The sequence below is a fragment of the Centruroides sculpturatus genome, unplaced genomic scaffold (assembly GCF_000671375.1).
Source record: "Centruroides sculpturatus isolate CEXI.00-Female unplaced genomic scaffold, Cexi_2.0 scaffold1613, whole genome shotgun sequence".
Classification (NCBI taxonomy): Eukaryota; Metazoa; Arthropoda; class Arachnida; order Scorpiones; family Buthidae; genus Centruroides; species Centruroides sculpturatus.
In genome coordinates this window covers 64,519-91,379 of record NW_019385801.1, presented here as the reverse complement: position 1 = coordinate 91,379, position 26,861 = coordinate 64,519, and the positions used below count along the sequence as shown (strand labels likewise).

At 32.1% G+C, this 26,861-nt stretch overlaps 2 protein-coding genes across 2 annotated transcripts in view; both read left to right on the top strand.

Annotated features, from left to right (window-relative positions):
• LOC111642207 (sulfatase-modifying factor 1-like) overlaps positions 1 to 16,479 on the top strand; it is a 31,825-nt gene extending 15,346 nt beyond the window's left edge. The window contains exons 3-8 of the mRNA XM_023388503.1: positions 3,433 to 3,515; positions 3,596 to 3,718; positions 7,607 to 7,721; positions 10,321 to 10,434; positions 10,535 to 10,594; positions 16,197 to 16,479. Of these exons, the coding sequence (XP_023244271.1) occupies positions 3,433 to 3,515; positions 3,596 to 3,718; positions 7,607 to 7,721; positions 10,321 to 10,434; positions 10,535 to 10,594; positions 16,197 to 16,295 (594 nt within the window). The 3' untranslated portion in view covers positions 16,296 to 16,479. The remainder of the gene's footprint in view (positions 1 to 3,432; positions 3,516 to 3,595; positions 3,719 to 7,606; positions 7,722 to 10,320; positions 10,435 to 10,534; positions 10,595 to 16,196) is intronic.
• A 7,859-nt stretch (positions 16,480 to 24,338) lies between these two features.
• LOC111642206 overlaps positions 24,339 to 26,861 on the top strand; it is a 34,679-nt gene continuing 32,156 nt past the window's right edge. Inside the window, exon 1 of the mRNA XM_023388502.1 lies at positions 24,339 to 24,446. Within this exon, the coding sequence (XP_023244270.1) occupies positions 24,339 to 24,446 (108 nt within the window). The remainder of the gene's footprint in view (positions 24,447 to 26,861) is intronic.

Genomic DNA, 26,861 nt, shown 5'->3' with positions numbered 1-26,861 from the left:
TTGCTCATTATGACACATAGTATGAAACTGTTTGGGAATTACATTATTGTATCAAACACTACCTTTGTGCCAAAATTCATCAAAATTGGTGGAGGGACATAGGGTAGTACTCCTTGAAAGTGTTATATAAAGTTTTACATATGCATCTCTTTTTGTTCTGAAGATATTTGGGACAGTCTGACTTTTGACTTTTCCTGTGTATAATTTCTATATTTATTTTTCTTAAATACACTGTGCATTATCATATGATTTTATTTAATTTATATTGATACTCAAATTATTCTATTTCTTCCACCATATAATTATATTCTTGAAAATAAGTATTACTGATATAAAGATTGTTGTATTGTGTTATGTGCTATTCAAATAATTTTCTTGAACATATAATTAGATGCTTTTATGCAATTTATGTATATACTCGTTTTTTCTGCAAAATATTTCAAAAACATTAAATTTTCAGAATGTAATTGACAGTTTACATGCCCAAAATATCCTGTATGATAAGGATAGAATTCCATGCATTTCATGCAAATTTTGTTGAGCAATGATATCATATAGTTTGTCTTGTGTTTGTAGAAGTTGGTCACCGATTACCTCCACGAGTAGTGTTGTTGTCATGCCAGAGGAATGATACCAGACAGCAAAGGAGTCCAATGGTCATTTTACAGAAATATTTACAAGGGTTACAATTACATCGATCATGGAAACAATGTTCAGAGTGCGTGGTGAAGTAAAAGTCCAAACAGAAGCAAGTCGACCCAGAAAAGTGAGTTAGCCTCAGTCCTGACATCACATAGGTTGGGGATGGTGGTCAAGCACCATGTTGCTAACCACCGCAGTACCTTCTTCCTAGTGTAAATGATATTGTGTGGCTAACAAAAACATGCCTGGAATTGGATGTTCTTCCTGATGAGCACATGTGATCTTGGTTTCAGTTTCTTGTTTTGAGTACGTTGTGCCTGGTGACTTAGGTCATGTATGTCTGTTGAACGAGAAACTTGTCCCATGTCTGTCTCTTGGTTGTCATTCGTTGGTGTTCTATCACTTTGGGAAAGGTGTTCGACTAAAGAGTAAGCTGGTTTAAGTCTATCTATAGAGATAACTCTCTTTTTGGCATATATGGACTTTGAAAACTTGTCTGTCCGCTGCAGTACAGGGAAGGGTTTGTCATATGGTGGCTGCAGCTATGGTCGTACAGCATTGTGCCACTCAAAAATGTGAGTGCAGCACTATAGGTCCTGAGGGTTGAATATTTTCTTTGCACCATGGCATCCTGTTGGCATTGGTGTTAGTTGATGCATTATCTCTTTGAGCTGTTGGACAAAAGTTGCTGTGGTGTTTGAGTGCTCTGAGTGTGGGGTAAGGGCAGAAAATGTCAGGGTACTTTTCCAAGATACTCTGGTATGCCAAGCTGGCTATCAGTGTTACTTGGGTAATTTTCATCTCTGTCTTTTTACATGTGGTGGATAGGTTTGTAAATAAATTGCGGAGACATGTGCCTTTTAGGTCAATTAGCAATTTGTAGTGCCGCAGAAAATTGATGCCTATAATTGCTACTAAAATTGATGCCTATAATTGATACATTCATACTAGCCGACGTTAGTAAGCTATAATTGGCTTACTAACGTCGGCTAGTATGAATGGCCACTGGAAACAGTGGCGGAGATTAAGCTCAAGTGTGACTAAATTGGTACTGTACATTTGTATTGGTGTATCATTTGCCAAATAGAGCCTCACAGTGTAGGATCATTCCGCATGCCTTTCCTTGAGAAAGGCAAAATGCACATATTGCTTCTGCTATCTACCAGGTACTCATGGTTAGAAGTTGGGTCAAAGATGAATAAATGGCTCTTATTATTGGGTCTGAAATCGCAGCAGGCTGTTTCATGCGATTTCCTTAGGGTTTCTCGACTGGTGAAAAGAGCATGGGGAGCAGCAGCTTTTTGCCTCTCTCCCGTATTTCTGATGATATCAACACTGGTTGTTAGCATCACCTTTTGGCATCTTTGAGTGCTGCTGCCAGTGTTTTCTTCCCTGTCAAGCTTTTTCCTGAGAGTGGGATAATTGTTCAATTCTCTGACTTAAAGATTTTACCTGTGTCTGGAGCTTGTTTAACTGGTTTTGGGTATTATCTAAGCTCTTTTGAACTTCATTTACACTCACATACATTACTTTGTCTATTTTGTCAGCCATGGTAGTAGCTAAGTTTTCTAAGCTGTTGTCAGAGACTGCCAGGATCTCCTGAGTCTGTTGCGGCAGTTGCTGTAGCCATAAAGTTTTTAGGAAATCTTCCCCCAATTTGTTGTTGCTAATTGCCTCATTTTTCTCAGTAAATGGGGTGGTTTTTTTTTGTTTCCCAATGCGATGTCCGAGAGTAGCGCTTTGATTTGCCTCTGCTCCAAATCTGAGAAATCGGCAAGCAGTCTGGCCTTAAGCGTGTTATAATGGCTTTTGGCCAGTGGATTGAGAATGATGTCATATAGTTCAAAATATTGGAATTGAGAGCAGACGACCGAGTAGTATTTGGTAGTCTTTTGTGATACCAGAGATGGCAAACTGGACATCAATATTCGCAAACCAAACTCTGGGGTCTTGAACCAAAATGGGGGTAATCTGAGGACCACTCAGTTCATTTTGGCAGTGGGTTTGGGCTTTGTCATCTTAGTCTCAGCTGCTTGACCAGTGTGGAGGGAAAAAAGAGGCCTACTTGGATTCTTGTATATGAAGTCTGGAATTTGAGTTTTGGATCAGTCGGCATCGCTGGAATCACATCCAGATACTATGTTGCAGAGGTCACATCTGGGTCACCAGTGAGGAGGCCATGTCTCTTGAGAAGAAAATCGGTTAACTTGGTCACCGATTACATCCACGAGTAGTGTCATCATCGTGCTGGAGGAATGATACCCGACAACGAGAGTCCAATGGTAATTGTCATGAGTTCATTTTACAGAAATATATACAGGGTACAAGAGTTACATTACATCAACTGTGGAAACAATATTCGGATTGCGCAGTGAGGTGAAAGTTCGAACAGAAGCATGTGGACCCAGAAAAGTGAGTTAGCCTCAATCCTGATGTCACATAGGTTGGGGACAGTGGTCAAGTGGTGTGTTGCTAACCGCTACAGGTTCTTTAGCAGGCTAGTATTTATTTCTTATAAACACAGAAATACAACACAAAAGCTTGCTTATAGTTTTTAAATGAGAATTTGCCAAAAATGAATTTTCTGAAAACTTCATTATCAATCTGAAAGTGAAATAATTAAATTAATCAGAATCATCCATCATCTCTTATATAAGTGAATCAAATTTATCATTTTATTAATTAGTATAAAAATAACCTTGTAAAACTCCAGTTTTGTTTATGATTTGGCTTTAATATTTATATTTTATAAAGAAATAAAATAACAAAAGTAAAAAATTTATAATTTAGGTGGCTGCAGCACCTTGGTGGCTTCCTGTAGAAGGTGCAGATTGGCAACATCCAGAAGGTAAAGATTCTACAATAAAAGACAGGTAAATTAATATTTGAAATCAGGAAAACTCATTTTAAAAACTTATTCTTTAATGATTATTTTTATTTAAAAAATTAATAGAATGGATCATCCTGTTATTCATGTGTCTTGGAATGATGCCATTACATATTGTAAATGGTTAGGAAAAAGACTTCCAACTGAAGCAGAATGGGAATTTGCTTGTAGAGGAGGATTACATGATAGGTATAACTATTTGCTTAATTTTAAAGTTCCTAGTTTTTAGCTTATCAAAATTTTTCATGTTCATAATGACAGATAAACTTCTTTTAAAAAAGTTTTTGAATGAATGAAAAGCAATCAATTTTGAAATATTGACATTATTGTGAAGTAAAATGTAAAAGATTTCAATGAATTAGCTTATTATTCAAAAGTAGTATATGAGGTAAATTAATAATGGCCATATCATTGCCATTTGAAGCAGTATTGAAAACAAGTTAATACTTTCTAAGTAAACATTTTTTGAAATAAATTATATATGCAATTTATTTCAGGTAATTTTGAAGTGGTGTGGTGATGGTGTTATATCATCAATCTGGAATCTTGTCTTGCTTCTTTAAGGCTTTGTTCTATGTATGCATTCTAGAATTTTCTATTTATTGGATCATGTGCTGGATTTGGAAAAGGATGAAGGATGTGTTGTTGTATTGTTCTAGATAAGCAAAATTGCACATAGATAAGTGCAAGTGACAAATTGAGTACCATTAATGAGAAATTGATAAGTTATAATTGAGAAGAATCAAGGTCATTGTTCCTATGAGTTTACTAAGTTGTTGAACCTTTTAATCTCTTTGATCTCTATAATAATGAAGAAGCGAGACAAGTTGCTTTATTATTGTCTCTGGTAAAAAAATTTCATTCAGAAGGAAACTGGATAAATTAATATCTATTATAGGAACTTTATATTCCTTCAATGAGTGATTTATGTCCATGCATATTTATGCGATATGTCTGGGACAAAGTGCCTAGTTAATATACTTTTTTCCTGCTTTTTCTTTGTTTTAATAAGTAAATAGTAATACAGTAGAGCATCAATTATCCAAATCAATTTGGGACCAGGTTGTTTGGAAAATTGATTTTTCAGATAACCTATTATGTACGAAAAAATATATATTAACCTATCCCTTGTTGAAATTCGTTCAAATCCTGGCACACCAACAAAAGTAATAGTAGCCCAAGACATAGCCGAAGATTGCAGACAATTGCAGTATGGAAATTTAAATTTGCCAACTGGAAAGCTTTCGGTTAATTAATAATTGGTTATAGGTTTGTAGAAAGTTTATTATTGTATTCTTCCAGCGTGTGTCGATTATTTATATGAACATAGTTATAATATCAGAAAGGAGTTTAAAGCAACAATTTTGTCCCAAATGGTGCAAACACAAGGCTCTGTAGTCAGATGGAATGAGGCAGCCATAATCAAACCTTTATCTTCCCCATCTTTGGCAATGACCACTGAAAAGATTCAGATTTATAAGAGTAAACTGCAGGAAGGCTGTTTGAATGTGAGGGATGCCGAAAGTCTTTCTTCTGCATGGAAGTTTATGGTTAAAAAATTTGCTAAGAACTTTAACCAGTTAAAATAGTAATTTTGTTAGAGGTGTTATGTTGTTTGTTAGTATTAGTATTTCTTAATACTTATATGTACATATTTTTTATTTTTTATGTTATTCCGTTGGTTATTTAATTTTTTAATTTGAATTTTGTATTCTATTAATGAAATGCTTTAGTTCCAATTTCGTTCTAAACCTGAGGGTGGCCTGTAAATCAGGCTGAAAATGTTTGTTTTTGAAATAAATATATTTCTCGGCAAGGATAAGATGTTATTTGTGTGCACAACTCCATTGAAACTGAAAAAAACAGTGATTATCACCTTGACATTGGATCGAGACTATTGTGCTTTTTTCAAGCGTGGAAATCTCTTGCTAACCCACTGTGGTGATTGAACTTTTGTCTCAATGTTGTAGCTGTAAACTCAACTCTTGTCACCCATTATGATCTTTTGTATGAATGTTTGTTTCATCATCATTGGCTTGTTGAAGGAGTTCCAGGCAACCATCCATTTGATTTTCCTTCTGCAGTTCAGTCATCAAACAAGGAAAAAATTTTGCTAAAACTCATTGCATGTTCAATTTTTTCATTAAAATGTTATGGCACGATTCTGTTGAGATCCCAACCTTTTTTACAAGTTCTTTGACGTCAGATGACGATTTGCATGCACCAGATCCTTGATTTTCTCAATGTGAGTCTCATCAGTTGAGTTCAAAGATCTTCCTGGTTGAGGATCATCTTCAACTGATTGATGACCACTTTTGAATTGGGTCACCATTTGTAACACAACATACGACCTAGAGCAGGGGTTGGCAACCTTTTGAGTCGGAAGAGCCAAAAATTACAATTTACAAAATTTCAAAGTTTTTAAAGAGCCACAAAATTTATTTTTGCCAACAATAAATAGTACTTGCATAAATAAAGTTTTTTGAAAAAACTAATCTATTTATTCAGAATTGTCTTGCGTCGAAAGCGAATTAAACCTCATAGAAACATCCGACGACGACGTCATTCGAGAGCTTCCAATGGACTGGCGACAGTGACAACGTGTGTCACGGGGAGGGGTGCGATGAAAAGCGAGTACAAGTGGCTGAGAGATAGAATCGGTGCCTAATCCTCATTAATCGATTCAGAACGATTTTTAAATGGTTTTTTTTGATAAAATAAATAATATTTGCGTATGGAACTAAAGAGCCGTAGCTTCACATCCAAAGAGCCGCATGTGGCTAGCGAGCCACAGGTTGCCGACCTCTGACCTAGAGCATTGCCTCCATAAGCTTGATTCAAAAGTTGAAATGTTTCTGTAAAAGTTTTTCCCAGTTTCATGCAAAACTTCACATTGCATTGTTTCTCTTGTAAATTGCAAAAATTGCCATTAACACTGAAACAGTTTTCACTCAAAAAACAGTAATGCGAGAACAAAACAAGATATCAACAATTCATAAAAAAGCAGCTTACTTGGTAGATTATCACAAATGTAATGTTGCCAACCTCATGACGCTAAGACACTCTGTTTCTGTCAAATTCAAAAAGTTTGGTTATTTTTGAACTGACCCTATATGTACAGTATGTACTTGTGAGATGGGCTTGAAAAAATTTTTATCAGGATATTCCAAGGACTTGGTTGCCTGAAACTACTTGAGAAACTGATTCTTAATGTAATTAGTGAACTCCAATAAAGCAGTTTCTTAAGTTTTTAATTAAGAAATTGGAGTTTTATTTATTATTTGTATCAAAAGCTATTCACAACAAATGAAAATGTTAATTACTGAAAATTTGTGTTCATAAATTATAACTTTTTAAAGAAATGTTGATCTTTTGTTATTTATTTTACAATAAATTCATAAACTGATTCTGTTAAAATGTTTAACTTACTAAAGGCTAAAGATAAAAATTATTATTATTATTTTTGAGAATTATTATATATATATATATATATATATTTGTATAGACAAAGTTACAAAGTTTTCAGTACTGAATTCATATAAAAACTACTAAGAAATGATGATTGTTGCAAGTAGATGTTATAAATATTGTCTGTATATATGTAATGTTATATGTAACAGTTTTAAGATGATTTTATTTAGATGATTCAGATATGAAATCTTCCTGACATAGCTCAAATTTGGATGATTGTACAGACTTATCACATCTTGTAAGTTAAGTGATGAAATGGAGTCAGAGATCAAGTTCAAAAATATATGCTTTATTAGTATTGAAAATCCATTTTAGTCTTGTAGTCCCAATCAGTCCAAACATTTTTTATAATACATATATATTTCTGTGAAAAAGAATTATATATTTTACAAAAAGGGAAATTAATTAGAAAAATGTGATAATAATAATAATAAATATTTTTTCATGCTATTTTTTGCATTTAACTATATTAATAATTTAGAACTTTAAAATTATTATTATTATTATTAATTAAAATATATTTCAAAATGTAAAATTAGATTTTTACTAAAATATCAATATATAAAATATTTTATATTCATTTGTTTTTAATAATTTCTTTAATAGATTGTTCCCTTGGGGTAATAAATTAATGCCCAAAAATAAACATTACGCTAATATTTGGCAAGGAAAATTTCCAGAAGAAAATACTAAAGATGATGGTTATTTTGGAACTGCCCCAGTAAGTTTTTAAAATCGTAAAACACGTACTGTACATTGTGTTCGCTTTAACATTTATCCAACAAAACAGATCTTTCTAAGATTGTATGAGTATATACATATGATTCATTAGTTTCATTGCAATGTTTATACAGTAGAGCGTCGTTTATCTGAAAGCCGGTTATCCGAAACATCGGTTAACTGAAAGCATTCCAGTCGGCAATTTTAAATATTTGCTAGTGCTGTGGCACTGCAATCTTTGGCTATATCTTGGGCTACTCCAATATTTTTTTTGTTGGTATGTGTGTTTTAGCTGGCAACACTCGCACTTTTGTGTGGTGTTTTTCTGAGGACAGTGCGTTGTGCTGAATCGAACGTTTTTGATACTAGATCAACTTCTAAAGTATATTTTTTTTGTTTTTATATTTTTCAATATATTTATTTTGTTTGTAAAAAATAAGGAAATAATTTTTAACGATACAATAGCCACGATTATTATTTTAAAAAGTTTTCGTTAGGCTTAACATCGACGAAAATTCAACGCGAAGCGACATGCAACGGAGAAAAATTTCAACACGGGATAGGTTAATATATTTTTTCGTACATAATCGGTTATCTGAAAAATAAGTTATCCAAACAATCTTGGTCCCCAATTGATTCGGATAAACGACGCTGTACTGTAATAAAACAATTCATTCAGAAAAGGACATTGCACAATGGTTCTGTGCAGTAATACAAATTTTTCAAATGAGAATGAGATGCAAATTAAAAATGCATTCTTGATAAACAATGGTGACATATTGATGATGGCATTTTTATAAAAGATCTGACAGTGTGCAGGCCACTAATTGGTAAAACACACTGTGAGAATGCCTTATATTCATAAACACTATTGCAAAATGATTATACTTTATTGAGAAATGAGACAAAATATATAAGAAGCAGTGCACAGATTCTATGAGTATTTTACAGCTGCACAAAGATCTATTCTGAACATAATATGCCACTTGAAACAAACTGATAGCACAGTCAGATTGCAATACTGGTTGCCTTGTCTTCATTACATCAAAGTTTTGGCATACTTTCACACACACAAGCATTTTATGTATGAAAGTACCTAGAACAGACCATCACTGAAAGCAGCTGTCACTGGTCATGTGAAGTTCATACATTGTTGGAAAACAAAAATTTCTATCATGCTCTACTGAACTGCATAATGACTAATAGTTTCCAACTCTTCTATAGAACATAATCTTCTAACTTCTTAGAAGGCATCATCGTCATTATTATTCATCTGGTACTTTGTATTTGAGGTAAACAGGCACAAAGTTCCTGCACCCAGCACCCACTGACTTATTATACATTATATCTAAATTATTGACATTATGACTTTCTATTGAACTTTTTATGTATTATTATTATTTCTTTTGTAATTGCAATATTCTTACCATCTAAGTTGTATTTCAGATGTTTTCTGTTGTGTAAAATTTTATTCTAATTCTTATTTTATTGTCATGCATCATTTTGTTCTCTGTAACCTTTACAATGTCCTTCATTTTTCATATTTTGTTTTATGTTGTGGATTTTTTTGTATATGCATAGAATAACAATTATATTTTGTCATAATTATGTAATTTCAGTTCTATTTTGGTAAAATTTGATTATCATTGTTAATCATATGTTATAAATATGTTTACATCTTGTTTACTTTTTGTATTCCATTCCAATTTTGGATTGGATTTTGTAAATATTATTTGTTTTAAATAAAGACTGGGTAAGAACACTAAAACAATTACTAAATAGAAAAGTACTGTACATGTTTTAAGTTATAATACTGCATTTATTTAAGATCTTCAAAATTTTTAAATAACAAAAATATATTTACTAATATAAAACTCTAAATGAATTTAAAAAAAAAAATTAATAAATTTAATGGAAACTGTAAATTATTGTGATTGTAATTATTTAATTTAAAAACAATTCATTTAGAACATCAGAATGATGATAATCTAAAGAAAATATGCAAAGTAAAAGGATAACTCTCTTCTAATACTGAAGTCAAAGACTATATTTTTTGCATACTTAAAAAATATGAATTTGGCATTAGAAAATTATTGTTAATTCTTCATTTTGCATGCATCATGTATGAAATTAAGTAAATTAAGAAATCAAATGTTTAAATTTATTTTTCTTATACAGGGTGTCCATAGTGTATGCAATTTAAAAAATTAATAACTATTAGTATTTGTGATAGAGAAATTATGTGGAATGTATTGGAAATAAGAAAATCTATATATTTTTAATTATTTTATATTTTATTAAGTTTCCATATGTCCACCATCATTAGTAATACAAAGGGTAATATGATTTTGTAGTTCTCTAAAGTTTAAAGTTTCAAAAAATTGTTAAATTATTGTGTTGAAGAGTTACTAAATAATTTTACTTAAACTATGTACATTAAGCTTTCTAATACTTTTTACAGACGTTTTCTATCACAAATACTAATAGTTATAAATTTTTTAAATTGCACACGGACTTTATGGACATCCCGTATTACAATCCTTTCAAATATTTAAGAATCTGTATTAAGTTTTAAATTTTTTCTGGATATTTATGTTTAGGTTACATCATTTCCTTCTAATAAATATGAATTAAAAAATATGGTTGGAAATGTTTGGGAATGGACAGCAGATTGGTGGACAAATCAGCATTCTGCAAAGCATCAGAAAAATCCTGTAAGTAATAATGACATTCAGAAATATGTTTGTAATAAAATAAAATTACAATACAAAACTTTATATATTTTGTCTAAAAATTTAAATATTTATATTATAGTCTGGACCAACTCAGGGTAAAGATAAAGTAAAGAAGGGAGGTTCTTATATGTGCCATGAAGTAATAAGTAATTTTAATTATTAGCATAATTTTAGTAATATAAGTTTCTGAAGATTTTTTTTAACTATCTTTAATAAAAAAATCTTAATTGTAAACTTGAAAAGAAATTATTATTTTCTAACTATTATTACTAAAAGATAAATAAAAAATATTTTCATACTTTTAGTTAATTAAGAATAACATTTTTGTTATTTTTCATATTTATTATCTATATTTTGTTAAACACCAATGTGCAAATATTTTATATTTGCACATTGGTGTTTAAGCTAGTTTTGAAACATTAAATGAAAATACTGTATCTTGTAAGGATAAAATATTGAATTAATTTGAATTGTATGTATACTTATATCTCATTCAAGTCTTCAATCATCAAATAAAATATTATTTTCAGATAGCAGCAAACCTCTTAAGCTTCTACAGAATATAGAGCAAACTCTTGTGATTTGCTCTAATTCTGGTTTTTTTTTGTCTTTTTTTTGTGGAAGCTTAATTAAGAAGTGTCTAATGTTGGTGAAGTACTTTTATTAAAATAAACATATAAAGAGAGGACATGGTTATGGTTGTTTCAGATTTTGATAACATTGTGATTGTACATCAAAGATAATTGATCGATGTTTCAGTTTTCATCCAGTGAGTCTTAAGTATGATTTATATTGGATATGAAGGGAAAGAAAGCAAAGAGAGCAAATGAGGTGAGCAAAGCAATCACACTATATCTATTTTCTAGTATCTATTTCCCTTCCAATCCTTAGCCTTTTCATTTTATATATAACATAACTCTCTCTACATCTTCTCTCAATTTCCTTACCCAATTTCCGTCTCTATCATTTCAATTTCCTTTTCTCCTCTTTTCATAATAATAGCCTTGGTTCTCTTCTCAGTTTCTTAATCTTATTAAAACTATCTTTTTTGATTTTCCTCCATGTCTTACTAATCAACCCTCCAATCTTTCTCTTTACTATCGCCCATCTTTCACCTGTAATGTTTCCACTTTCTTCTTCTAGCAATTTTTTAACATTACTCTTAAATTCCACATTCTCTAAAGTTTCTTTTGTAATTCTAATATTTTTCTTAATTCTCTCCTGTATTCCTATTGCTATTTCAACCTCTACCATCTTGTGATCAGATAGCTTAACTTGATTTCCCTGATTACCCAGATTATAATTAACAATACTCTCAATATTATAATTTTCTATATTAGTATAAATTCTATCCAGTCTTTCCTTTACATTTTCTCTCTCCCATGTAAACCCAGGGGAACTGGGACTAACACTCCGAAAAATATCATTAAGATTAAAATCTTCTAAGACCAGAGATAAAATCTTTCTAGAACCATCAGAAAAGATGCGTATTCTTATCTAATGCTGTCATAACATTATTAAAATCCCCAAACGGTACAATTTATCTACTGATAAAAAACAATTTAGACCATTAAAGAATTCCTTTCTCAGACTCGCGTAGGTGCATAAATATTTAAAATTCTCAAAAAATAATCACTCACTGTAAATCGACAGCAAGAATTCTTTCCTTTGAGTCCGTATGATAAAGGTACAGGACTTTCAAAGTCCTGTACCTTTATCGTATTCTTTATCATCGTCACAATGCCAGTACTCCTTCTTATGGCAAATGACACATAAATATTATAGTTAGAGAACAATTTCCTCAGTTCCCTTAAATCCAAAAAGTTTCTAATATTAGTATCCTGAAATCCCAGGATAATCTATCTCTTGCACTTGCACTAAGTTTGCCAAAAATATTTGCTTATACTTATTCCAGAGATATTAACAAAGTTTATCTTTAGTTTTCTATCCATTACCAGTTCTTGTTTGGGTTTTTCCTTATCTCTTTTTTCCTCTCATTTTCCTTTTTATTTCTCCCTCGTTTTCTAGTTATTCTATCCATTTCCACTTCATCTTCCTTATCTCTTTTCTGTTGATTTTCCTTATTAACTTTCTCATTTTGTATTTTTCTCTTTTATGTTTCCTAATTTAATTTCTTTTCATATAACTATCTCATTCTGGTTTTCTCTTTCACTTTCCTTCTCTTGTTCCTTTTCACTTTCTATTCTTTTTCCTTCATCCTTATCTTCTTGTTTCCTGTCAGCTTTTCTTGTTTTATTAGCTTTCCCTTTTTCAACATTTTTACTTCAAATTCTTGGAAATCCACATTTAACAATTTCCAAGAAGGTAAGTTTTCTGCAATTATCCGTATGTTCTTTCAGACACAATGGACACTTCAAACACTCTTTTATCAAGTGTGTCATTTCTCCACATCTATGACAGCTTTTAATTACACATTCACATGCTTTGTGGTCATATTTACCACATTTCCTGCATTGTTCTTTTAACCCAAGATAATAGTCTTGAATTCTTTTACCAGAAATTTCAATAAAATTCGGTATCCTTTGTCTGGTCTCTATTATTATTAAATAAGTTCCATTTTTAATTTTAAGTTCTCCTGGATGGTATTTCAGGTTGACTTTGATCACTTTTCCATAATGTCTCATTGCTTTCTTTATCAAAAACTCATCAAACTCTGATGGCACATACTTCAAAGTTATACTTACTAATTCTGCTTCGACGCTCTCTATCAAATAAAACTTTTCATTTATTGTTATTTCCTCTCCAACTAATTTCTCCTTAGCTTCTACTGATGACAAGCCAATTTCTATTACATTGCCAGGTTGATAATACATCTGTTCCACTAATCCAGTGATTTCTAGCTTCAAGTTAATTGCATGAACAAAGTCTCTTACTTCAATCTTCTCTTCCACTCGAATTCTTACTGACTTAATTTTCTTACATTCACCAAGCTTTTCTATCTCAGGTGACTCCTCTATATTTTCTTCACCAAACCTGACTTCTTCTGAATCATCAGCCAGTTCTTGCATTGTCTCTTGTGCAGCTACTATCCCAGAGACTACTGCATGACTCATCCGGATCAGTCCATGGCTCCATTCAGCAAATTCTTGAAAATCCAAAGTCGTTGATAATGAACCCAGGTTAAAACCAACAATGTAGGTAGCCTCGGCACACCCACGAACAAGAAAGACCCCCTTATTCCCAGCCAAAACTTAAATAAAACTGAAGTGAACTTACGAAGTTCCTGTGCTGGAGTGGACTTCCCACACTATTTTATTCGACACCCTTGGTTCATATGGAGATTACTGCCTTAATTAAATGCTTTTTCTCTGAGAGACGTTTATTGATCGCTATGTGACCGAAGAGCTAGCTGCATCAAACGGCCTATACGCGCGCGCGGGAAAGAATGTCTTCCGGGAGGACTTTTATGGGGAACTGGCCTCCTATTCAGTCGTTATTGGCAGGGAGGAAACCTGGAAAACTCCTTGCAGTCAGCTTGTCCGATCGCGGTGCGAGCCCACGACCGAACTTCCCAGTGTTCAGGGTTAAGTCCACCCCAAGTGTGGGGACGAGGACCGCTCGGCCACTGGTGGGCCCTCTTCCCACACTCGCTTCAACTTAACTCCTTTATAGCATCGACATCGGACTCAATGACCAATTAGTGCTTACTGAACCGTAGCACTATGCAAATGTGATGTGGCGTGATTCCCGGCCGACCAATTAGCCATCACCAGCCGTAACGTTATGCAAAGCTGTGATTCCCAAGCCATAGTCTTATGCAAATCATGCCGTATGGCGTGATTGTCTGCTGACCAATCAGTGGTTGTACTTTCAAAAAGCCAATGGCCATTTTCAATCATCTTTCAATGACTTAGGAGTAAAAAAAAAACTTTGTTACATCTTACTTTCGGGGGAGCCTTATATTTAGCAATTCAGCAAAACCTCTGCTAGGTCTTATTTTCGAGAAAACATGGTATAATGAGAATGTTACTGACGAAGCGCATCATGCATTAAAATCTTTAGAGAACAATTCTGGCAAGATTTTTTTAGACAAAAACAATCAGAAATTACGACACTAGACCAGTGTTTTTCAAACTTCTTGAATAAGTGACCCCTTTACAAGTTAAAAAATTCTGGCAACCCCCAGGGCCATATTAAAACTATGTCAGTGATTTTAAAAAGTACGTTTTAAGTTTCCTTCTGTTGAGACCTAAATATCGATCAAAAAACCAATGTACTGTAAAATAAACAGCCTTATCACTGAGATTGTAGGTTTTTTTATTGTAGTGTAGGACCTACAAACACTTTTCTTTTTCTTTTACCTGCGACTCCCTGTGTAAGGCTTTGCGACCCCCTGGAGGTCGCGACCCACAGGTTGAAAAACACTGCACTAGACATTATTTTGTAACAACGATGTTTTTCGTTTTGCATTTTCCCCCTGCTTTTATAATTATATATACATATGAAGTTTGTATTTTTTGTCTACGACGGAGTTAACTTAACGTCCGGACCCGAGTTAACTAGGGCAGGTTACATAGCGGTACAGAAAATGCGGTTCTTTCGGCCCCCAATTTTTTTGATTTTTGGAATGCTTTTTAAGTCTCCAAATTTTTTCAAAAATTTTTACCCGCGCAAAAAAATTTTATCGCGATTTTAATCAACCTTTAATGACGCGCGATTAACACTTAATTGTTTTTTAATGCGATTTTTTTATCAAAATTAGTTAATCGTTCTAAAGTTGTAGTGCATGGATTTGACTTCGGTAAAGTTATTTAAAGCTACTTTCTGATGTCAAAAACGACCTCCAATAGTTTTTTAATTTTTTAATTAATATATTTTATTATATATAAGTTTAATTAAATCGGGGGGTCGGAAATCGCAATTAAAATTTTAATTATTTAAAAATATACCGCCCGCTAGCATTCACCCTACTTTAAACCCTTGTCCTCCCGAGACGTCTATGAGAATGCCCCGGGAAATCGGACTCCAGCTGTTCTCAAGGTCATCCAGCTGTGTAAACAATGACTCATCAGTGTCAAATTTCACAGAAAGGCGAGACAAAGGAAGTTAAACTTTGAAGCTTTTTCTTCAAAATTAACGCATTTCTTTCGTTTTTTTTCAGTTTTAAGTATTTTTTATGTTTAATTAAAAATTCCTTTAAAACATTCGTATGGCAAGTGGTTAATAGGACGTATTACACTGGTGTTTTGGCTTTAGCAATCGAGGAATAAATCTTATACAGATATAATACAAGGTGATCAATAAGGATTGTTTCTCTGAATAAGATTTTTTCCTGGATTGCTATAGCCAAAACACCAATGTAATACGTCCTATTAATAGGCTAAGTCCTCGTAGTCAAAATATATAACAAATAGAAAATAAGGACATAGAGGCATATAAATTAAATAAAGTTTGTTTATTTCCATAGCATATTTATGTTACTGTGTCAATAAATGCATGGAAAAATTTTACTTTTGTTTAATCTCTAACTCAATTTTCTATTTGTCGAAATTTTTCATTGTACAAATGAAAGAACTTCGACTATATAAGAAAGTTTAGAACATCACAATTTATTAAATTAAATTGTTTTAATGGTAATAGAATTTTTATTCAATTTAATGGTTCTCGGTGATGATGGAATTAACTTGAAATTGCTCAAATATTCTGTTTCTAGTTTTATCCCATAAAAATAATTTGGTTTTGAGAAAATAAAATTTTTAAAGAGCGATTTTATTTTTCAGAAATTCTGTTATCGCTACAGATGTGCAGCTAGAAGTCAAAACACGCCAGATTCGTCTGCTAGTAATTTAGGATTTCGATGCGCAGCAGATGTTTCCTAATTAAATTTTATAAATAAATGTTTTTAAATATAAAATGAAACAACGTTTTAGTAAATAAATAAATACTGTTTGAGTTGTATTATTGTTATGTATTGCACAATTTTTATAAGCAGATGTAAGGTTTGCCGACCGGGGAGTCTATCAGGATCGTCGCGCGGTCACGAGTGGCAATAACTCTCTGAAACAAGCATTCCGTCTTTTAATCCAGTGTTTTTCAACCTTTTTGAATATGCGACCTCTTTACTAGTTAAAAAATTCTGGCGATCTCCTAGGGCCATATTAAAACTATATCAGTGATTTAAAAAATTATGTATTTAATTTTCTTTCTGTTGAGAGAAATTACTGTTGACTAAAATGAGAATTTAGGGAGAATCGACAATAACTGAAGACACGTATATTATGTTACTTCCTTCTTATAATAACAATGGGTTCGGAGTGCTGTTGACCTTTTTTTTTTTAGGATAAGGGTTTTTTCACTTCTACTTTTCTACTTATTATTTCTCTTTACAAGTCAGCTCAACACTTTTTCGGCAATCATTTTCTGGGGTGGGCCGTACCCACCCAGGCCCAGGCGACACCCATAATTCGGACCTAAATGACAATCAAAAAACCAACTGTACTATATAATAAACAGGTACAGCCTTCTCGCTGAAATTGTAGTTTTTTTAATGTAGTGTAGGACCTACAAACACTTGTCTTTTTGTTTTACCCGCGACCCCTTGTGTAAGGCTTCGCGACCCACAGGTTGAAAAACACTGTTTTAATCCGTTTATTATATACACAAGAGTTTCTTACAACGTTTTGCAAAGTTGCGACGTAACACAGCTCGGGGAGCGAATGAAATGTCCACTCGAGTCCGACGTTCGGTTGGAAGTTCTTTCTGTCCCTTGATGTCGTACGTTGCGATCGACAGCCCCGGGGCGTGCGGCACTACTTCGGGCGAAAGTCTCTGGAGAATGGCGAATCTGGGCGAAGCAAGACGTCACTGGATAGCGACGGTAAGTTTAGGAGTCAACAAATCTATCGCTGTTGATCTGCAGGATCGCAAAAAACTGAAGTGCAGCACCAAGAACCAAGAATGTCACGTTCTTGAATCGCCCTGTATTTATCAGTTTTTCACCCAAAGTCGCCTTTTCATTGGTCTCTCATCGTCACCAGGTGACAATTCGAAACCTGTTGGAGGGCGCGAGAGAGGTCAACGTCGCGACTAAACCCGACTCCTATCCAGCCACGTTTCCCTCCACTTTAGTCTTTTCTATTGTTTTAATAAAAACTTTCACTGTTCAATCGGGACACTTAATTTTCCCTATTCGTGTCTGAAAATGGATCTCTATTTCTCGATAGAGTGGTCACCTTCGGATTTTCAAAGCGGCTTCCGTCTGGTACTTCACACAGATATGTTCCAATAATTTTAGATGAAATATACCTCGAAATTTGTATTATATAGTAGAAAATCTATTAATGCTAAAAATAAATAATAATAATAATACATACTATTCACTACTAATCATAAATGATAAATATATACCTTGTATATATTTTAAAAAAGTATTTTGAATATTTAAGACCAAAATATAGGGGGGAAAAGCCAATCTGTAAAAATAGTTTCATTGATCATAAACTAAATCAACAAAAATGTCTATTTGACGAATAGAATGATCTTATGCAGTGGTGGATGGGACCATCGGGAAATCTCCGGAGGCGTTCCCTTATACTCAGGCGCCGGCATCAGTCCATATAATTCCCGTGCTATTTGAATAAATACAAGGTATGTACAGTACGTTGTAACATTGAATAAAGAAAAGGTACATCTAACAGAGAAAAACAAAACCACTGACAACTATCATAGAAAATTAGGGCATTTGGCAGTGGCGTACCGTAATAGGGGGGCACTTTTTAGGGCGGCAAAATTTCACAATAAATAATAATAATATCTTGTAAAAATTTGAAACATCACAATCTATACTTGCATCGCGCCTACGATAGTGCTATCGTCCGGACAGTCCGGGAATCAGGTCGCCGTCCGGGTGAACTAGTAACTTTTTCATCCGAGGAAATACTGCGAAACCTGTTGACCTTTTTTCCTGCTTGTACGATTCATTCGCTAATATCCAATAGAACTGTTTTAAACAGGTCGCTGCACTACCACCGAATTTTTCATTGCTTGTTCTGTGACAAAACTGAATTTTGGTCTTTTAAATTGAAATACCTAAATAAGGGGAGCCGAAATTTTCCTCCGCCCCGGGCAGCTGACACCCACGGTACGCCACTGGCATTTGGGCGTAAGTAATTTGAAAAAAAATAATCGATTTGTCAAGTGGAATGAATCCGATTAAATTTGATTGTGACTCATTTAATTGAAATTGAATAGACTAGTGACTAGTGATTTGTCTAATTATTATTAATATAATGTTTTACTATATCGCCCAGAAAATTGTTTTTCGCCCCAATATATAAATTGTTACTAATCGCCCTCTCAACATGGAAAAACGCCCACATGGGGGCGATATCGCCCCCGTTGAGAAACACTGGTGTAAATCAAAAGGAATTACACAATGCCATATACTGCACAATTGAATGGGCGAGCAGAAAGGTTAAACAGAACATTATTAGAAAAGGCCGGAGCTCTTATTTTTTATTCTAACTTGAACAATGAAATGTAGAGAGAAGCAATGTACGTGGCTGCATATCTTCTAAATAGAAGTCCTACAGAGATTGTAGAACTATCGAAAAATGGACAAAAACCACCTATCGAATGGATAGGTGGTCTAATGGACCAACACCTATCGAAAAATGGACAAAGTTTTAAACTAGTTCTATCACATTTGCACATGTTTGGCATTAGACCTTTGGCATGTGAAGCACATGCCAAAGGTCTAGGTCACTTGAAGAAACTTGACTATCGAAGTAAGAAATTAACATTTGTAGGATATGCTCCTAATGGATAAGACTATAGGATCACGAGAAAAGGAAGGTGATAGTGTCAAGAGATGTATTTTCTATTATAGAAAAGAAGAATAAAAGAACAGACATAAAATTGGAAGAATTTTGTGAAGAAAATACAGATAAGAAAATACTGTACAGAGCTTGGATAAAGTGGAAGAAATTAAATGACGGAAGAAGAAAATGAAAATCGGATACTGAAGATACTGAAAATCGGAGTGATAAAATTCAAAGCAATAGTCCTTACACGTTGAGAGATAAAGGTAAACTGGGACGACCAAAACATCGTTAAGACTGAAATAAATGATAATCCTGCTTTCTTACGAAGAAGCAGTAAAAATCCTAGCTGAAGAGAACAATTGAAAGGAAAAACAGGCATTTATTAAAAATGAAACCTGGGAACTAGTCGACAAAATCATAGCTGAAGCGACTCAACCTGATAAAAATGTTATTTTGGATGGAAGAAGATTAAATGTGAGTCTGACAATTAGCCGTAAAGTTTTTTTTTTTTTAATTTTTTCCGCCCTGTGGGCACTAAGAGGGCCTCTTTTTGCAAGTCCATTATGGGTTCGGCTAGGCCCACAATGGGGCTGCCGGGTGGTGAGGGACGGGGCTCGACATATCCGAACGGACTATCCCTCGAAAAATTCCTGGGAATTTTCCGACCCGTTCTGTTTCGAGCCCGGGTCCTCCAGAGTGGTAGGCTGCCATCTTGACCACGTGGCCATCCGGCCGCGCCGTAAAGATATTAAAAAATAAAGAAGAAATAAAGAAAAGACAACAGAAATTTGAAGCTCTTAACAGAAGGATTAATAAGGGCTGGTTCTGATGCTGCTAAGGGAGTGACTCAAGCAGATTTGAAAAAAAAAATAGAGCTAGAAACATACAAGAAAAGTTTATTGAAAAATCTCCACTATTTTATTTTACCAGTGAGATTATGTGTTCATAATGTTCCTCCACATATGGATGACAACAAACTGAAGAAAACATTTTGAAAGTTGCTGGACTTCAAGCAAGTAACATGTGCTAAAGTTATGAGAAATCTTAAAGTTCTGGATGAAAAAGGTGTTGATATATCAATAGGATTTGGTTTTGTTGGTTTTACCAGACACGAAGATGCACTTCAAGCATTAAGGAATCTGAATAATAATCCTAAAATCTCTACCCCAAATAAGAGACCCGCAGTGAAATTTTCAGTTGAAAATCAATAGAACAAGTGGCAGATATACTGTATTACTGTATTCGCTGAACTATTAGACCGTATTAAGTTCGAGAAATTTAGAAATATACTTTTTTTGAACCTTGTTAAATGAATTTTAAAATTTATGTCTTGTTAAATGGTTTAATTGAAAAATCATTTGTTTGTACAATTAAAAAGCCTTTTGCAATATTGCTCATAACTATTTTTACTCTAAATTTCTTATATTGTTTTTGATGGTTTTCGGTTGTGTTAATGGTCAAATTTTAATCAAATACTTAAATACAGTATTTTGATACTTATATTTTAAATCTTTCCATGCCTTATCTTTGAAATAACTTCAATTTTTTTTATTCCGTGGTATAAAACGTTTTCGAACAAGTCTTTGATTCTACTTTCTTTGTGAAAAGATTTTGAAGTTTACTTTGTTTTTGCCACAGCGATCTTTGAATTATCATTGGTATATAAATGCCCAAAATCTTTACAATTATTAGAGATGTGCGTTTTATTGCGAAAAACCTCAGCTATCTTAATTAGGGATTACACGTCTGTTTCACATAAGTAAATAATTTTTCTTCAAAGAAGGAATTATAGATATGAATGTTACTAGTCTGTAACTAAGCTGGTGCAATAGATCCACAGGCATGTGGCCCCCTTTTTAACTTAACTCCTTCCTAAAGGGCACTAAAAGGATCTCTTTTAGCATGAGCATACAGGTTCGGCCAAGCCCACAATGGTAGGTCGGGTGGGGAGGGACGGGATGCGACATATCCGAACGAACCACCACCTGAAAAATTCTTGATGCTATTTCGACCCGTCCAGATTCGATCCCGGATCCCCAGAGCGGTAGGCTTCCATCTTGACCGCTCAGCCATCCGGCGGTCATAGTACAGGATCTGGGACGAAGGGAACCTCGAAATGAAACTGACAGAAAGTTGTCAAATGTACTGTAACAGTGGCGTGCCGTGACATTTGATGATAGGGAAGCTGTGTTTCTATAAGAAGCCGACTTCCAGAGGCAATCAGTCAGCAATGGTCTAGGGTCCATTCGTATTCGTTTGTTCGATAAGCCAGTAAAAACCGTAGACTTCTCTAAATGTATTTTTAATTAATAGATTATCTAACGCACTTAATAAATAAGCAAGTTCAATATAATTAACTCTCTTATATTAGATTTAATAGATTCATACGCCTTCTAAATGCCAATTCTCGCTTCGATAACATCTACTAATTAAAATATATCTATTAGCCGTAACTATCTTGTTATAATTTTCAATATATATTTTATATTGTGTACTAATGTTAAATTCTATTCTATTTTGATTTCCAAATTGCTTCAATTTTACGAAAGAATCGATGCGAGATTTAGGATTTTCGTGTCTTTTGCCAGCTTTACTCAAATTATTTAAATCGTCAAAGCCAATCTCATTCTACACACTAATTTTATTTGAAAATAGTAGGCAAGGCCAACAAAACAAATTTTGCATTTTTATGCATCCACAAAGCCATTTTATATCTTCATAAATTTTATCATGAAAATGTCGAACAAATTTTTTCTTTTTCATTATATGGTCTCGAGCCAAAACTTTTTGAAATAAATTTTCGATATCACAATTACATTCTAAATTGCTAGCTATAATATAAGGGCTAAAATTAAAAATAAAATTATAAAAACTTACTTGTTAAAATAAAATGTGTGATGATATACAATTATACATACCTGGTACAAAATATTCAATTGTATGAATATACTTTTAAAGAAAATTATAAATATAGTTTTGTGAAGAAACGTACATAAAAATAACATAAAATAGTCTTTACTTTTTAAATATTAAAACAATCCACCTAGTTAAAATTGCTCCCTACCAGTGGCTCGTGGATGGAATCAGAGACGGTCTTGGTAGGTGTGCGGTGCGGTGCTTGCTTGCCAAATCCCGAGGGTGCCGATACCGGTTAATGTCTCTTTTGTCTCATCACTAGTATATCTCAAAGGACGCGACAGGGTTGTTGTAAATTTTAAACGTTTCTCATCATAGCTGTAAAAATCTAAATTTGTTAAACTTAAAAGTCATTTGTTTTCTAACTACTGTAATTCGTTTTAAGACCAGGTGTCCACGGAAATTTCCAAAATTTACAACTTTTACTCACTTTCATTGAACTGGAAAAATTTCTGTCTTTATTACATCTAATATTACGAAGAAATCAGTCCCACTGTACTCGGCTAGATATTGGTCCGGTTAGGCTTTTGTTTAAGTAAAATTCCGGCTCTTTCATCAGGGTTTTGTTTACGTCCCCAATTCCCTAATCGCTTAATTATTTAACTACTTCTTAAGTAGAAATAAGTCGAAACCAGTTACTTTGTACTCGAATATTTGTAGTCTCGGGAAAAAAGTGGAAAGACAAATTTTTACGACAACGGATACATAAATCGTAAATTTAAGGAAAATAAATTCTAGAGCCTTTTCTGTACCTGGTGCATCTCTCTCATTCATTAAATTTAGTTGTAAATGACGCTGTCGAAGTAACGGTTAATTTTTTAACATTATACAAGAATTGTACACGTTTTTTTCTACATCCCCTTAAAGATGGGATGTACGAAATCGTAATATCACTGGTTTAACATCGAAATCCGTGAGTAATATAAAATCGGAGAGCGGAATAAATATATCAAATATTTTAATGGATTTTTTAAACTCCTGTCAACTATACAGAACTATCGTAAAAACATACCAGTAAATTCTTATCGGTTGGGTTAAGTTATAAATCTACTCGTTATTCACGTAATCGAAATATCTAGTGGGCAGGCGGCTAACAGCCCAGAACCGGTCCTTGATAGAATTGGAATCTTTATATGTGTGCAGCTTTCACCCAAGGTCGTAGGCTTCCACCGGCTAAACCGGGTGAGGTTGGTGCTCTGTAAAGCGCATGCGCAAATCTGGCTTTTCGTAATCTGAAAATACAGGAGATTCCACTCCGCCACTAATATTCTAATATACAATAGCAATTTTTTTTTTCCACGTGTAGTAGAGAAATTTGTAATAAGATACATAATGCGGTTATAATAAAATATTGTGCGATTATTTTCATATAATTAAAATTAATATTTATTTTTTAGAGAATACGAGGGAAGCGGCGCTTCCAACGCTTGTAATGACGGCACGCTACTGTACTGTACTGTAATAATATTTTCGTTTATAAATACACGTAAATGATCGTGTAAGTTTCTTGTATAGACAAAGATTATTTATAAACAACTTTATTATATTTGTTTTATTATTATCATTTCCCCCAAAATTACGGGGAACAAAAAGTTAACTTCGCTCAGTTCAAATGAAAAGCTAGTTACACTTATTCCAAAGTAGAAAAATTCCAAATTTTATCAAAACTAATCTAATTTATATCAAAACATTGTCTGCTGTTAGAAGATGGAATCCAGTGTGATACTTTTTAGTATTTCATACATTAGAAAATTTTATACAGTGCGGTTTACGTCGTGAATTCTTCAAAGATCTTTTTTACGTAAAAGTATTATTTGATATGAAATTACATTCATAACAAAATGCATTACGCTATGCAAGTATGACACGTAGTAAATGAAATAAAGTATTATAATAATTTAGTATATATCACGAAAAAAAAAACAATTCGTAGTACTATCCATCTTTGCACGCATTTTATACGCTCAGTCATATATGTTACAATTAATTTTATTATATACTGAGGTATATGAAATAAAAATTTATTGTAAGCTCATACGAAAAATAAATGTTAGATTAACGTGGTATGATTTTTCTACGCCACACCAAATGACGATACGTCGTATAATATAGGTTATATGTTTCTGTAGATTGGCAACAGTGTAAAGTTGGTGACCCATTCTCTTTATCTTGGTGAAGATCAAGATGGCTGTCTCCTCTGAACGTTTGTGTAACGGATCTATGTCTGATATCGCCTTGATATCACCACAAAATCCGAGCGACAGTGAAGAATCATCGGGTTTGCAATACGAGGTAATGTCATTAAATGCTTGAAATGTTTAAATACTTAACATGCATTATCATATAATAAAAATATTTGCAAAATTATAAATAGGAGTTTAGTGCAGATGAATGCCTATGAAATGCATGATTATCGTATCGCGATGCTTATAAAAATGCCAGTAAATATTGATTTATAAGCGATTAGTCGTTTGTTTAATTTAAAAAATAAAATTCACCAAAAGCAATAATGCATCGAATAGAACTGTAAAAAAAAAAAAACATATATACAATGATTTTGATAGGAAATCACAATGAAATATACACATTTATCATGATTATTTATTTGAATGGAAATATATTATTTAGTAAAGTAATTGTTGATTTTATACATGCAAGTTATTTTTTAAATTTTTTTTTTTACAAAAGTATTTTTTAATGTGATTATAAATATGCACTATTACTTGTGACGTTTAAAAATAATTATATTGTACTTTATATTTATACTGTATTAAGAATTTAAAACATTATTTATATGTTTAATAAAGTTATTGTTAATTTGTAATGTGCTGTTAGAAATCATTAGAGGTGTTTATCAAGTGAAAAACTTGGTGAAAATTTTTAAATAAACTATAAGACAAAGTTATTATAATCTAATAAAATTCCAAATTAATTATGCATATGTGTATATATCAAAGATAAAAATTATTTTGAGTTATAAATGTTATTTATAAAATAAAATATTTAATTAATAATATGAAACTATTTACAATTTTTACGCATATTTAAAACCGAAATATGTAATTCAGCACCTTGATTTTTTCATTAAAATAAAACTACATTATTTGATTGATAAATTCAAAACTTTGAAAAATTATTGTTTAATAATAATGCATTTCTAGAATCTATTTAATTTTGAATAATTTTAGAATATTTTAACAACAATTTTATAATTTTGCATTCAACAATTTTTAATATTTTAAATAATAATTCAAAAATTTCTCAGTTTATTGACTCTTTTGAGATGTATTTTCAATGAAAATGTTAAGTTTTGGAGAAATGTTAAGTTATTTAAAATAAATTGGGTTTCTTTTTAATTTGAAATTAATAATTTTTTATTTGAAATATTTGAAATTAAAAATTATAATGAATTTTTAATTTCAAAATTAAAAATTTATTATAATTGTTTTTGTAATTTTAATAAATAAGTGCTTTAGGCCTGTAATAAGAATTAAGTTTTTAAATTTCTTATTTATACAAAAGATTTACAACTTTTATTAATTAATATATTAATAAAAGTTGTGAATTTTGTATTAATAATTTATTATATCAGCATTAATGTTCTGTAAGGCATTATATTTGGAAATATTCATTATTTTTATTAATAAATTTAAACTTTTGTAATATAATTATTTTAAAACACGTTAGTGTTTAAAACTTTTAAAATAATTTTACATTGAATCTATGGGAATTTTCTTTCAGATAAAGTTTAATTTATGTTTACAAAATTTTTTAGGAATTTGACAATTATAATATTTATAATTGTATATATCAGTGATTCCAACAATAACTAAAGCTAGTTGTCTTTCTGGAATTTGAACATTCCAGACTGGCTTAAAACATAAAAGAAGCTTTTCATTTTGTTTCAAAATATTTTCAGTGTAAGGATATTCAGTCTGAAGTTTTTAAGTGTTAAACAAATAAAAAGTTTTAAGAAAACAGTAACTTAATAAAAAGTTAAAATTTATAAAATTATTTATAAATCAAAGTACAAAGAATAATTTTTAAAACTTGTTGTGATTATTCATATTATTAATTAAATTTGTGTTGAAGTTATCAATGGATTTGTGAAGAAATTACTTGACTTTTGTAAAACAGTTTGATAATTTATTATTTATTTGAAAATAACCTTTAAATTTTTAATTAAAATTAACTAATAAACACAGAAATGAGTTCATCTCTATCAACATAAAAACAAATATATTTATCTTATTTTAAATAAATAAACAGATAACTCTTTTTTATGATTTCTCAACAATTATCGCATTTGGAAAATATGAAAAAATTATTCATCTGATTTAGCATTATAGTAATTTCTATAAAAAGCATATAATAATTAATTATTAGCCAGTAGATAGCAAGTTGACATTAAATTAAACGTTTAGATTGGGATTGTATCATTACAAAATAAAATTTAAAAAAAATTAATATGTAACTTGTATCAATTTCTATAAATCTGTAAAACTAGAATCTGATTTAATTTTTTATAGTAAATATATTGATAACCATGCTTTAGATTTGAATTGTTTATAAATTAGAATTGTTAATGTAAGGTACAACAGTGCATATCAAATTGATTGGCTGGATGACTAAGGCAGTTAAAGGCTAATATCAATTGCTGTTGGATGACCAAGCCCTCAACTCTGATTCCAACTCAGTTTTTGAAGT